The sequence below is a fragment of the Melospiza georgiana genome, chromosome 4, assembly GCF_028018845.1.
Source record: "Melospiza georgiana isolate bMelGeo1 chromosome 4, bMelGeo1.pri, whole genome shotgun sequence".
Lineage (NCBI taxonomy): Eukaryota > Metazoa > Chordata > Aves > Passeriformes > Passerellidae > Melospiza > Melospiza georgiana.
The window spans coordinates 19,693,759-19,708,986 of record NC_080433.1 but is presented as its reverse complement, the minus strand read 5'-3'; the positions used below and the strand labels follow the sequence as shown (position 1 = coordinate 19,708,986).

The 15,228-nt window shown below is 36.4% G+C and overlaps 1 protein-coding gene across 2 annotated transcripts in view; it reads right to left on the bottom strand.

The window, feature by feature from the left end:
- KDM7A (lysine demethylase 7A) overlaps positions 1 to 15,228 on the bottom strand; it is a 61,599-nt gene that overhangs the window by 18,879 nt on the left and 27,492 nt on the right. For both annotated transcript variants that reach the window (XM_058022340.1, XM_058022341.1), the window contains exons 3-10: positions 11,100 to 11,217; positions 10,076 to 10,236; positions 8,284 to 8,425; positions 7,839 to 8,025; positions 6,825 to 6,987; positions 4,063 to 4,150; positions 3,220 to 3,326; positions 532 to 623 (exon numbers count right to left, since the gene is read on the bottom strand). In XM_058022340.1, the coding sequence (XP_057878323.1) occupies positions 532 to 623; positions 3,220 to 3,326; positions 4,063 to 4,150; positions 6,825 to 6,987; positions 7,839 to 8,025; positions 8,284 to 8,425; positions 10,076 to 10,236; positions 11,100 to 11,217 (1,058 nt within the window). The remainder of the gene's footprint in view (positions 1 to 531; positions 624 to 3,219; positions 3,327 to 4,062; positions 4,151 to 6,824; positions 6,988 to 7,838; positions 8,026 to 8,283; positions 8,426 to 10,075; positions 10,237 to 11,099; positions 11,218 to 15,228) is intronic.

Sequence of the window (15,228 nt, the reverse complement as noted above, 5' to 3'; positions counted from 1 at the left end):
CAATCCCTCCACTGCCTCAGATGACGATTAATTGAATGTATTAACATATTTCTTAGAAAATTCCCCACCTTATCACCTTATCCTCTGGCACTCTTACCCTATCCTGAGGTAAAGCAAGATTCTACCTCAATCAGGTATAATACTGGAGCTTATTAAATGGCCTAACAGACTTGGAATAATCATGGAATCATGATTATTGGAATGTGAGTCTTGATGAGTCTTGATGCCAAAATCCAATATAAACTTTACCCTAGCCATGGAAACATCAGGTTTTTTTTTTTATGAAGTTTATAGGTCATAGGATTGTTCAGTGACTAATCATGGAATAAAAAATTGTCACTAATCATGGAACAAAAAATTGTCATTATGATTCTTCCCCAAATCAGCAGTATATACTTTCAATAGACTTTTTCAGTACTCATTAACAAGCAGATAAAAATAATCCTAAACTTTAAAAGGGCATAGATCTTCACTTAGTTTTAAATCAAAACAGAGCTCACCAAAATAGCAAACAAAATCACTTATACGTACTTCTTTTTTCATCCATAATTTTAAAGCAGTAAGTAAAGCCTTCACTCCTTGCACTAAATAGCTTGGAGGCTGGAAACCATCTTCCCTCAGTTCTAAAAAGGATACAGAAACCAATTTAGAAACACATCAAGAGAAAAAAAAGAAAGATACCTACCCTTCAGCCAATAAAGTTGCCATTGTGCAACAGCACAGTAAAGGAAAAATTTTTCAAGCAAATGAAACATGGCATGCTGCATTTATGTGCATACTGTAACAAGAAAGACCATGAAAAAACCAAATCCAACCCCAGAGTGATTCTACATAAAACTTCCCTTTTTTAAACTTTTTCTTGTATTAATTAGGGTTAGTTTACAACATACTAAAGGTCATTTAGGAAAAAAGAATCCAGATCTAAAATACAGAACAAAAAAAAAAAAATAACACATTTGAAGAAAGAAATCACTTTTATTTCATTGAGAAATATTTTAGTCAAAGGGGACCAGCAGGATGTGGGATGTATCTCTAAATTTGAATTTGCATTGCTTATCTCCATACATATGCAAATGGCTCACACTAGCATACTTCCACTTCCCAAACATTTTGTCACCCTTCCCATTATCACAGTTCTCCCTCACATGGTTTACATCATTTTTACTCCCAAAATCAAAAGGACAGGCGTGGAAACCACCCTGCTTCAGAATCTTCTCTTCTTAGGGAAGTTGTGTTCCCAACTGATTGCAATTCTATTTCATTCTCTCTTTGCTTCATAGGGGTAAATAAAAGAAGGGAAAAAATAAATCCTCTATAAACAGTCAAAAGTAGATTAAAACCTCTCCTCATGTTCCTGATAAATATTTCCACTTGTCAATAGCAAATGGATCAACACTAGAACCATTTGGCTCATTTTATCCCCTTAAAAGAACACAGTAATAAAACATCATTCTTACGGATTTTGTATTAGGAAGCTGGCAGGAAAAGGAAGGTTCTGTGAGTAAACAGCTGCTCTTCTCTCCAAGGCCTCCTACTTATTAAAGGGTATGAGAGGTACTGGCAGCAGCAATCTTCCTGCCCATTAGCTGACTTAGTTGGCAAAATTTTAAGAATACAATGGACTACCACAGGCTGAATCTTGTAGATGCAATAGAAACAACTGCATGAGTTAAAAGTAATTCAAATTAATGAGTACAGCATACATGAACTACAGCACACATCACCTATTTTGAAACCCCAAGAATTAAGAAAATTATTTAGGTGAATGCAATAATACTTATCCTGAAACACCTTCTGGCAATAAAAAGTCAAACTGTTTATGACCCTGTTACCATTCTATAAAATGAAGCAGAAAGACATGCTGTGCTGATTTTGCTCACTGACCTGAATTTCATAAAAAGTACTGCTAACAGCTGGACATCACCATTACCCCACAAAACTGAACTGGCATCATCCTTAATTCATAAAACAATGGATTCTGACTAGCAAACACCTAATTCATATGAGCCTTGATGCCAAAATCCAATATAAACTACACCCTAGCCATGGAAACATCAGTTTTTATTTTTTGTGATGCTTATAGGTCAAAATGCTGTTCAGTGACAAAACATCTGCTAAACCAAAGATTAAACATAATAGGAGAATAAGCTTCACAGCTCTTCCCTAAGACACAAGGGGCTCATAGCCTATGGACTCAAGGAGTCATGGGGAAAAAAAAAAGGAGAGGGAAGAGTGGGGTGAACAGACACAGCTTATAGTTAGCTAGATCTTACAGAAACATATGTGCTTTTCCAGCAGGAACACAGTTCCTATGGCTTCTGACGAGTTTGTAAACATTAAATATGCATGAATGAGAGAAACCAAAGCAAGCTTTCAAGATAAAAATACTCCTTTTGGAAGAAGAAGTTTTCTCTAAGTTTGTACTGTTTGGTAAAATTTCTGAGCTGCTCTGGGGTCACTGCAAGACTTCAAATACTCATTTCAGGAATTAAGGGCTGTTCAATGTTTTAATTTGCTGAAAGGAGAAGAGAATTTTCAATAACTTGTACTGTTTTCACATTAGAAACAGTTACATGGAATTCTGATCTATTACACAACAGAAATTGAATTCAGCAGCCTCCTCTGAAGGTTGACATCTGTCCTTTGAAATACACTGTATTATTAAGATTAAACAGAGCAGGCAGAGGGCAAGATACTTGAGCAAAAAAAGGTGAAGTCAGATAGTCAATCTCTCAACTATACATGAGTACAATTACAGCAATTAAGGAATGGGTGAGGAAGTTTGGAGAAGAACAGCAGCTGTTAAGAACTGGAGGCTGTTGAGGCTTGGATAAACACTGATATGGTGATTTAACACAGCCCATAGGAACTGGTACACATCTTTCCTACAAAAGCCCTCACAGACATCTTTCCTTCCACAACCAGCAGCAGAGGACAGCAAGCACTGTGACTGGAAAGGTCAAAGAAAATTGTAGAAGTGCAAGAAAACTTCTATGTTTGGTTGTGAAGCCACCAAGAAGAAACTCACAGATATAAGTTAGGGGGATCATTTCACAGAACTCTTTGCTTAAAGTAAAGGCTATCAAAGGATATTCAAAGATCTTAAATTATATGAAAGAAGCCTGGGAGAAAAACTGAGACCATGGTCCATTATCATTTACGAGAAAAAGAATTATAAAAGCAGGTGTATGTGCATGTGTTAAAAAAAACATTCATTACCTTTCAATGTTTCCAGTAAGTTTTTGGCCACAAACCAACAGATGGCTTCAAAGAAAGGAAATTTGAAAAGATCCGGGGTTTTTAGCCTCTTCTCCATTTCATAACACCTGAATAAATGCAATTATTACAAAACATGAATGCTTTAATTATCAAATTCATTATTCAACTATGTAATCATTCAAATTGACACAATGTCCAAAATAAAATGAAATAAAATAACCATGGCCATGATAAATAAAAGAAGTCAAGTACCACATAGTTAAACCCCAACAAGACCACAGACAAGATTGAACTCTGGTCTCATTCAGGCTCTGACCTTATCAAGTTTGACTGCGGCACTTCTAAGAATAAAGTTGGACTTCATAAAACTAGGATACAAACCCAATGTGTGATCTTTTAACAGATGGAATTTTATCGGGATTCCACTGTAATAAATAAAAACAATATGTTTAGAAGACAGCTCTACATCTTGGACAAAAACTAAATACAGCTGCCCTTAGAGCAATGCTGACTTGAGGATGCTCATTTCAACTCGGTGTCGCACACCTGGGCTTGCTTAGTTTTGTTTTACTCACTTATACTAATCTCCAAAGTAGATTTTTTTCTTTTTTTTTTCCTTCTTTTAGTCACTTAAATTCTTGCACAGCCATCATTTTGCTTTTGAAACAAACTTTGCAGAAGTAAAACAAGAGAATGTGCTTGATACATTCTAACTGAAAATGCCACTATAGTCTGTTAGAGAGCCTGCACCAATTTGATCCTGGTTAAGTGCACGAAGAAAAATCTCTATGAAAAGAATATCCTACTTACTGGGGAACAAGTACAGGAAGAGCTGAGACTAACCTGAGCTGCATGCCAATGTTGAGGTTGTGCAAAAAGTTTCCTCCAAAAGCCATACAATCCTGAGATGTGAGCACAGCATGAATCCAGCCTGAAATGACAGATTGTGAAACTTAATGCATACTTATGAATTGTTCTAGGACTGTTCTTAAATACACATATAAATAAAAACGCTGTTCCTGAAAGAAAAAAAGCAAACAGATTTGTATTCTGTGCTAGGAACAAGTAATTTTAACAACATGTAAACTACAGTTTTTCAGAAATCTAATGGAACTGTAGTTTTCTGAAATAATTAAGCTTAAAACATTTATCGCTGGGAGGGGGCAGTAAGGATGCAAAGCCAACTTGTCAAGTAAAAATTCCAAAAGTTTTCCCTCCAATCCACAAATATAAACAACTCAGGAATAGAAAAATATACTGAACAAAAGATCAAGTCATAAAAATAAAATTATATGTCTTTCAGTATTTACATGTTGCTTACAGTAACTGGCTTGTTTGAACAACATAAAATCATTTAGCAATACTGAAGTTTCTCAAATAGGAATTCAGAAGTGGTCCCATAAATTATTCTAAATACAGCCATTCTAAGTCAAGTGAAATTATGATCAGTTTAAAACCCAGTCTAGACACGCTATAAACTTTGTCACATAACTGAAATATTGTCCTTCAGAAATCCACTATTCAACACGGTAGAGCATGGCCAACGTTACACTATCGATGTAGCTAATTACTGGGGGATAATTTCAACTAAGCACACAAAAGAACACATTACATGAGCTGCCTGATTAAAAATAGTTATCTGTGAAAGCTTTAGTGTAAGTAAACTGTGGAGCTTTAGTGTAAGTAAACTACAAGGAGACTTTCTCTGTCAAGATCTGATTTTGCATGCCTACAGATGCTCTTTGACACAAGGTGAACTGGCCAGACATTTGCAGACTACTTCATGCTTTCACCGAGTGTAGGCAGGATGGACAAACACAGGAAGTTCCCCAATTTGAGGAAAGATCAGACCAAATCACAAACAACTACATATTACAAACTAGCATTAAATCTATGCCCTAATTCAGCTAATGATAAGCAGTTTCACGGCATACCTGTATCAACCTAAGATATTAATTTTTTTTCATTCCTGCTTGCTATTTTTATGCTGCACTTTTGATCCAAGTCTACATAACAAGGAATGAAAATTTGGTGTAGACCACACAGAATATCTTGAATAATATTTAAATAACTTTGAAGAGCCTCCCAGTAGATGTTATTCACCTACATGCAGAATTAATTTTAGATAAGACTACACTGAACATATTTCCAAGATTATAAAATAATCATGACATCCACTAGCACCAGTGCAAGCAGAAACAGCAAGTGGTTTTCACCAGAGATCAGGGGATTTTTTGTCAAAGTATTTCCTCAGTCTTACAGATAATTTCCCATTTTTTTAAACACCTGTCTTGAAACCTAGTTTAAATTACAGGTTCTTCTGCTGCACTCCATCATATGTATATGAATATGTGTGTATGCACATACATGCACGTGTGTATTTGGAAGTACTCTTTTATTTGTACACACAATGAAATACATGTACACATGAGAAATTATCATCTGGTGATATTTTCTTCATGGCCATATTACAGTGATAGCTCAGATTCAGCTGATTACTTAGAAAGCTATTTTCTGTCAGTCACAATAAAGTTTGTCATTCTGTAATTCTGCTTTCTCTGTTCATAGATCTTTGCAACTTACATACATGGACAATGAATGCTATTTCTTACTGGAAATACTTGGTTTTAGAAGCTCTGGCTGCTCAGGAATATCAAAAGCACATAGAGGGCCTCATCAAGTAGTACTTATTCCGCACAAGCTGTGAACTAGAACAGTGAACACTGAACCTCACAGGTACAGAACTGAGCTATGAGAAAAATGAAGTAGTCTAGGAAGTACAGGATGGAATAATGTACTGATCATAATCTTCAAGGTTTCTTCCAGAACTAGAACTGTAAACCATTTTCTTGCTCCATGTATTTAAAGCTTTCGTTCCAGTCAAAAAAGAGAAGACAGCACCCAGTACAAATTTTCAAGAATAAAATACTAAAAAGTATTTATAGGGACAGGTTGGATAAGCAAAAATACCAAAACCTGGCAGTCACTTTATTGGCAAAATATTGTTTGATTTATTAAAGACTTGTAAGCTTATGGCATTTGGGAGTTTGTGTAGGGTGAGGTGTTTTGTTTGAAGCATTTGTCTGGTTTTTATTCTTTTATTAAAGAATTGTTTTGACACTTCTCACAACAAAAGCAAACCAAAAAACCCACCCAACTTTTATTCTTCATACTCTAGCCTACAGCATAAGAAGTTTATGCAATGTTTCTGTAATAATTAGGCTTAGCAGGCCTTGCAATACTGAAATCTGTAAAAATAAAACTGTATTATAAAATTAGGATAAGAATTCAGTCTGAATACTTAATAGTGAACAATCTGAGTTTATTAATCGGAACTACTTCCCTGATAATCAAAATCAACTTTAATTTGTTGTCTTCTAATTGAGTAACAAATACCCCTTCATTCCCTGATAATTGCTATGACTATCAGTCAATCTTAAAATCTAATTACTTGCTTTGAAAATCTACAGTTCTAATTGTTTTATTATTCTCTTTTATCTATAATTTTAGAGGATACCAAATGTCAATAATCCAATTACTTTACAATATTCATAATTCCTGGTGATTAAACTTGCTAAGTCCTAATACCAAGAGTAAAGTCTTACCTGTTGGGACAAATAAAGTGTGTCCTTGCTTCACAACACACTTGTAACACTTGTCAACCTTGTCCCCAAAATATACTTCACTCTGGGTGACAGATGAACTCCAGGACTCATAGAGAGCCAAATTTTCATCAGTGGGCTTGATCAAATAGAATATCTTCTCACCCTATTAAACAAATACACCAAACAAATAAATTAATGTTTTCCTAGAGGTACATTAGAACCTCTGAATCACTCCTAATGAAGTAACAGATTGATCTAACTGTAAAGTATTCCATCTTCCACTATGGCATGTTCAGGCAGTGTCTCACAAATGCAATCCACCAAGAGCTTAGATACAGCATATTAAACAGGTGGTGTCTTGTGATTTAAAGGAAGCAAACAAACCAATCAGAACTTTTCATGGGAATACAAAAATATCCAGATTTTATAAACAATTCATGGACATGTCCACACCTACCAAAGGAGACAATGAATGGATGAAACCACTTTGCCTCTTCTATGATGTACACATGGTCAGATTTTTGAGAATAAAAAATTGAGTATGCCAATGATTTTCATTCAATTATTTTTTCCTGCTAAAACCTTACTGTATCACTCACAAGTCTACTGAAGTGATCAGTCAACCAATTACAGTCTACAAGTCATGCTAAAATAAAAGCATAAAAATGCAACACCAGAGATTAGTAATTCACTTTCAACCTCCTCCCTTAGCATTGCAAGCCCAAGGTTTCATGCAGGTGATAATGCTACAACAGAAGGCTGCACACTGAATAACTTTTGTTTCACATAGTCAAAGACATCCAGGGAGTGGCTGGGCCCTGGAACAGCTCCCCAGCAGAGTGGGCACAGCACCAAGCCTGAGAGAGCTCAGGAAGTGTTTGGACAATGCTCTCAGGCACATGGGGTGACTCTTGGGCTGTCCTGAGCAGGGCCAGGAGTTGGACTTGATGATCCCCATGGACTCCTTCCAACTCAGCATATTCTGTGACTCTGTAAATCAAGCAGCATTCATACCCAGAGAACGTGGTACCAAACTGATGTTCCTCCAAAATCAATATGAAAATCTGTATAGCTGTCCTGGACACCCATTAAGCAATACTTCTGAACAAAAGGCTTAGGGAAGACAGAATCATCTGGCCAATAATTTTCCACCCACGAAAGCTTTCTGGCAATGTCTGGTACTTCCACTAATTCAGACATCCTTTTAAAACACAAACAAACAAAAAAGAACTGTTAATATAGCAGGAGTGAGCACACCTCTTTTTAAATGACAGCTTCCTACAAAGACATTACTTATGAACTAATAAATATGTTTTATACCCACATTACATGACAGTGGCTGTCTACATAAAATACACCTCCTCCTGTCTTTCCCACTACAGGCATTATATTCCTACACATACTGTTCAGCTTAGTGAAAACCACTTCCTACATTCAAGGAATTGAAGTCAATACTCACTTTGTGTCCGAGAACTCCAGGCTGATCACATTCATTACTTTGGGTCGGTCAGGATTTGTGAAGTATTTAATGTAATTATGGAGCTTCATTTTACTGTCTGCTTGTCTTGCTACATCTATGACATCTATCACTTTGTCACCACCTGTGAAAAACAGGAGGACCTTCTTAAGGCTATCACAGATAAAAGACATTTCAGGAATTTAAGAGAAAATTAGCTTTTTTCCAGTCTTCATCAAAACATTTCTGCAGAAAAACTCTACTACTATCATTATTCTCTTGGAAGAGAGACAGATCAGTATAAACCAACTTTTTATTAGGTTTAACTTTAATTACTATAATCAGCCGAGGACAGAACTGAAAACACTCTAAAAATAAATCCTCTTTCCTGTGGTTAACCAAAAAGAAAGAGTAGTATAGAATGGCTGCATCTGTTAAAAAAATTAGGTTTATGGCTGCAATTGCAAAGAGCAGCATGGACAAAGTTATCAAGGCAGATCTCTTCCTCACTTTTCCTACCAAGCACCACCAACCCCCCACCTTCCTTAAATACAGGCACAACTTGCAAGCACACAGTACTTTCACTGAATAATTATCATGGGTGTGTTTCATTTCTGATAACAACAGAGAGGGGGTCAGAGACCATGTGTTCTGAAGTGATACACTTAGAGAACTAGACAGGCCAAGAGAAAGGACTAACACCACCACTATAACAGCAATTGGTTTATGTCCTTTTAGTTACACAATGGCCAAGTTTGACACTTGATTTTGGAATGTTGGAAACATGCCTAGATGTAGATTATAAACACATTCACTTTAAGAATGTAGGTTTGTATCATCTTGATAAATTCCAGCTGAAATAGTACTTATTCAGTTTTCTTATTTTTAATTTCAATAATATGAAGGTATATCTGTGACATTCCAATTTTTTCCCTGAGCTGGAAAACTTGGCAGGTCAGGATGAGACAGTCAAGTTTCTATGTGAATCCAAAGAGGCAGTAATCCAGAAAAAAAAGATTCAGAAATATCACCATAATAATTACTCTTTAAGGCAGAACAGACATTTCTATTTATCCTCACAATGGTGACAACACTGCATATTCTGGTGCCTTTGTAAAATATTGATGGACAGAAAACCTACTTTCAGCACACATCATTAGATCAGGTGATGGTGAGAACACACTCAGAATCTCAGCTATACCATGTGTTACAGGAAATGTCCTGCTGCACTTGCCTCAGCCTCTGTCTGCACACTTACATCAGGCTGGCACAATTACACACTGGTGAGAGATCTGATAAGAAAGAAGTGGCCCTTGGGAAGCCTCTCCTGGCAAAGGATGCCAAGGTAAGAAAATTTCAGGAAGATTTAACTCAGAAAGGCCAATATATTGAGTCCAAAACATTAAGTTTTGTCATAGCCTAACTAATGATTAAATTTATTAATCCTAAGAGTGATTCATTCAATTCTCATTATCCTTGGATTACATGTAGCAGAAAAAACCTTCAGCATTCCACATATAGCTTGTCCTGAAATTAACAGGTTTGAAAGTTGAGACATAAGGCTGTAGTCTTATCACACATCTACCAAACAGACACACACACAAAAAAAAAAAAAAGGGGGGGAAGAAAAAACCACAGCGCTGATTTTACACTCTCCTAGTCTTGAACTTAGAATAAATATTTAGCACTCTGGAAGCTCTTATAATCATTTAGTATTTAATCATTTAGTATTAGAAGAATTTATTTTAATTTAGAGGCAGGACCATTTTAGTAAGTACTCCAGAGTGACTCTTACCCACATAGCGTTCCACATCTAAAACGGAGAAAGTTGGTGGAGGAAGTCTGAGTCCCAGACCATCTAATTTAGGAACCATAATGGGAACATCAAACCCATGTTTCTCCAGATATCTTTGTGTTAACTGGCTTCCATGCATTTTCAAAATTACTTCATCAGCACTGGTGGAAAGAAAGGATGGAGTATTAGCAAGAAAAGCATCCTCCAAGCGCTACTGAAATAAAAAAGTCTCAGTTTGGGGGAGGACAGACAGGCATGGCTACATCTGAATCAAAAAGAACCACAGATTTTACTAAGCATTTAACTAATAGACCAAGGAAACAACCTCAACAAGCAAAGAAATTTTTACTGTAACGCATCATCTGGAAACTCGCAGTCTTTCTGTATGACCAAAGAGAGTAACTTAAAAGGATGGGGAAAAGGAATTCTCATATAAGGCATTAAAGTACATTCTTCTAACAACAACCACCAGCTGCTCTAAAGAATTGTAAGTCATTATGTTTCAGTGAGATAGCCAACCAAACTCAGGATTAAAGATTAAAATCATGTTTCTCCACTTTCTTCTAATGCATGCAAGGATAGGTAGACTCTACCAGTTCACGTGAATGTTCTATGAAACTGAGAACTAAAGGAATAGACAGGCAATATTCTTACATTAAGAGCACCAACACACCCAACAAACAAAACCAAAACAAAACAAAAAAACCAAAAAAACAAAAAAACAAAAAACACCATTAAAAAAAAAACACCACCAAATCAACCCCAAAACTCAAAACCTCTCAGACCACCCTGCAGCAGTCCCAACAGACAGCCCATCCCAGTGCAAAACTGAACAGCTACTGCATGACAAGGGAAATGTATCCATCTGAAACAGGGATGCACTGGGAAGAAATCTGAAGAAGGAGGAAGTCATCCTCAACCTTCACAACATGAAGCAGAGAAATGTTAGTCACTTCCTTTAAGACATACTCAGATGACATTTCACTGTGTTTTCCCACCAGAGTATGTAAGGAAGGTTCTGTACCTTGGGAAAGAGCGAGCCCGCAGCTGTTTAACAAAGGTCCGTGTTCCAGCCTGCACTGGTTTGGAGCCATCATCTGGCTCTGTGTAGTCATGTCTGTGCCAGTTTCTCCTCTTCTTCACTACAAGTTTCAGAAGGATTAAAGATGGAATTAGTTAAGTCAGATGGCTCAGATTAGCAGTCATCCCATCAGTGACACAGAAATGCCTCAATCACATTAAAAAAAATAAGGTTTGTTAGTCACAGTAATCAGGTGACATTCTACCTATTTCCAACAAATGACATCTGCAAGACACCAGTAACTCCGTACTTTTATGCTCCTTCTACGTGAGAATCTCAGTGCACACTATACATAAGTTAAGACTCCATATCCAGTCCAACACAAGTAAACAGGTGCAGCCTGAAAGCTGTACAAATCCAAAAAGACAGCTATAAAACGAACAATCGAACTTTAATTTCTTAAAGCTCAGACATTTTTTTAAATAAACAAAAGAATCACAGCTCTTGAAAAGCCAGAGACTTCATTTTACATATTCACACAAGGTTACAAGACTTAATCCCACTGTGCTATTACATCCCATAAACACAGCCATATCCAGTCTGATAATATTACTGCTATTCACTACCATTTCTACTGCTTATGCTACAGTTACAGTTTTGTGTGCAAACTGTTTTGGGCAGGTGTGACCTTGACAATATGTGTAACAAAAGCACTGCACTCCAAAACATACAACTTCTTAACAGTTTGAAGTTTTAATGCACTGCTGCAGCATAGTAATAAAAAATAAAGAATAAATGAAGTTCTATTACAATTTCGGGAATCTGGAGCTGAGAATTCAATAGTAGCAAAATTACATTCCTAACTGCTCCTTATACTTAAAGGACAAGGAAATTGAAACACTAGACATTCTCATAAAAACTTGTTGTGATGATCTCCCTATGACAAATGACAGATACCCAAATGAAAAAAAGCATATGTAGAAAAAGTGTATGTACTTTTACAGAATCACAGAATGGTTTGGGGTGGAAGTGACATTAAAGATGATCTAGTTACAACATTGTGGCATGAACAAGGACACCTTCCACTATCCCAGATTGCTCAAGGCTCCATCCAACCTGGCCTTGAACACTTCCAAGATGAGACATCCACCACTTCTCTGGGCAACCTGTGCCAGTGTTTTACCAATCTCACAGTAAAGAATATCTTCTTTAATCTAAATCTACTCTCTTTCAGCTTAAAGCCATCACCCATTGTCCTATCACTAAAGATCTCGGTAAAAATTCATCTTATTTCTTACAAGCCCCCTTTACATATTGGAAAGTTGTTCTGTAAAACTTAGTAAGCTGTATACAGCCTCCCCATTTAAATTTTTTGACCTTGAGTGAAGGAGAGGACAAAGTGACATATGATATTGTGGTTAACTCAACTGCCTCTCTTCCAATTTTCATAATTTCATAACAAATCATTTCACAATGGTTATTTCATTGATTTGGCTTCCTCAACCACTCATTTTTCATCTCCATTTCTAAAGAGCACAAGCCTTGAACGGAAGCCCTTGGTTGTATCATCTGTTTGTTAGTAAACTGCTCTTTGGAGCACTTCCCTCCTGTACAAATAATCCTCTATTTCTCATCCTCAAACTCTCAACAGGCTGAGAAGCCCTATTAAATCATCAAGAGGTGTCTCTGCAAAAGGGATCACCATCTCACCATTTGGGAATCAACCTCCAAGAGTGCTGAACTTCCTATCTTTATCACTTACTGTACTAAGGAACACACTATGGGTCCCATAATTTTAAGGCTGCATTTCAGTTTTTCCTAAAAAAGCCAAACTCTGCTCCCCAGCTAGACAGCTGCTACTGGAAGACTGCCCCAAGAAGATTTACTGACACCCGATCTGTAATTTAACCACTAATGTTAAACAGAAATTCAGTTACATATGCTCAGGAAATTCAGAAGAGGACAAAGCCAAGGTTATTTGTCAACACAAATAATGTTTTACACTTGTCTGCCAAACAGCCTGAAATACGACATCCAGCAAAACCACTGCATTAATACAAATTTTAACGTCATGGCAGAGCTCATTCTTAAATTCACTAAGTCATGATGCACCCAAAATGTAAAAAGCACTAGTAATACTGAAAACATAGCTCACTATAATAGGAAGCTGAGGATGTATCAGAAAGAGGAAAATAGTTTCTAAAAAAGAAAAAAAAAAAACAAACCAACTTGCTGCTTCTCCAGATAAAACAGTTGTTTATACAGGAATAATGGACATTTATAGTCATTACACATAAGAGGGAATAATTCCTATTGGTGTGCTGTTTCCCACAGACATGACAACATGGATCCTTTAGATGACTTTTAAGAGAATAAACTGACATTTATAGATCTTTGCTGAACTCAAAACCAGTGCTGCTTAATGAGCCAACTATCCAAATACTGTAAAACTTCATAAATAATGAAGACAGGTTTATTAAGTTTTCAAAGTTATTTTCTCAGTCATAAATAATAATGCAAGAAATTAGTGGCTAATACTAATTTTCAACAGAGTAGTTTCCCATAAATTCACCGCTGTTACAACAGCTCATTAAAATTGTAAGATGATACAGCTGCTTAAGAGATTTTATAGCACAGACACACTTTTTAAAGTCTGTCTTTGCAACACTTACAAATCAGAAAATATAATCATTCTTTTGCTTGTACTTGGCAATGTACATCGTCCTTTCATAAGAGAGCACTGAAGAAGAAACAGTAATGAAAACTTCCTCTGTTTACCTATCCCTTCATTCTAGAGTTTTTTAACCCCTTAAGACATTACAGAAACAACTGCAAAATAAAAACATTTTAAATGAATGGATCCTAATGCTCAAATTAAGGAAGGAACCAGTGTTCACCCTCGGTGCTTATAAAAATTGACGTACAACCTGCTGTGACAACACTGAGCACTACACAAGACAGTTGCAGGGAGGGTGAGGAACAGAAAAGTGTGCTGGAAGTTTTCATGAAAATTAAGTTGAAAGATTGCTTTTTCTTTTCTTTTTAATTATATCCATTCTACACTCAAAACAATGGGCCAATAACTCTACTTAGGCAAACACTCCTCCCTGCCTTCTTCCACTACTGGACTGTTTCCCACAGACATCACCATCTGCTAGGCTTCAAATGGACACCATCAAGAGGTGTACACATGTACCATGAGCCCCCAGGTCCTGGAAGGGGTACTGGGGGCTCCCAGAGGGGATTCCCAGAGGCCAAAAAGGCAAGAGAAATGTTGGCAGACTGCAGGAAGACTGCAAGATTTTAAGGAGCAGGCAGTAAATCACAGCACACCCTGCTAAGGCCTGGTCCAACATCTCATTCGCAGCTCAGACCAAGCACAGGCATTAATACCACAAACAAAAAGACACTGGTTGGAGGGTATGACAGAATTGAGAAGGCAAAACCAGATAAAGAAAGTGATGTCCTGACAGCTACAGTCTTATTAACATTTACTGAACATTGTGCCTTCTCAAAGCTCTGGACACCACAAGCTAGTGACACAGCTGACTCAGCATTCATGCAAATAGAGCATTTTTAGACTTGAGAATCATTGAGAAAACTTTGAAACTAACAAAATTAATATGAGTACTCTAAATCAAACAATCTTAAACACCCTCCACCGTATTTTACTGTTTTTTAAAAATTTTTCTCTTTTTAAGTTACTTATGATTTTAGGATTCATTATTCAGCATTTTATACACATGGCTGCTTGCTAAAGGTCTTGTAAAACTGTTCTTTCAAATCATGAGGAGGATTTTTTTTTCTTAAATACATGGAGAAATTGAATTTTTTATATCATTTTCCCATCTAACTATGCAGTAGTTTTCTTTTCATTACTGGAACTTTTACACAATTCATTTTGTAGGATACTGAAAGTAACCACCTATTTCTACTGTAAAGTATGTGTTTCTTGTATATTTTAAATAATTTTTTGCACCACCTCATTTGATTACATATTCTGTTGAAACCACAGATATACTTGCCCTCTTCAACAGCTGAATTTTTGTCTCTTAAAACTCTTTGGCAAAGGGATTTTAGAATATGAAGCTGTAAATTAAAATGCCTTTTTTAAACTTACATACAAAATTTC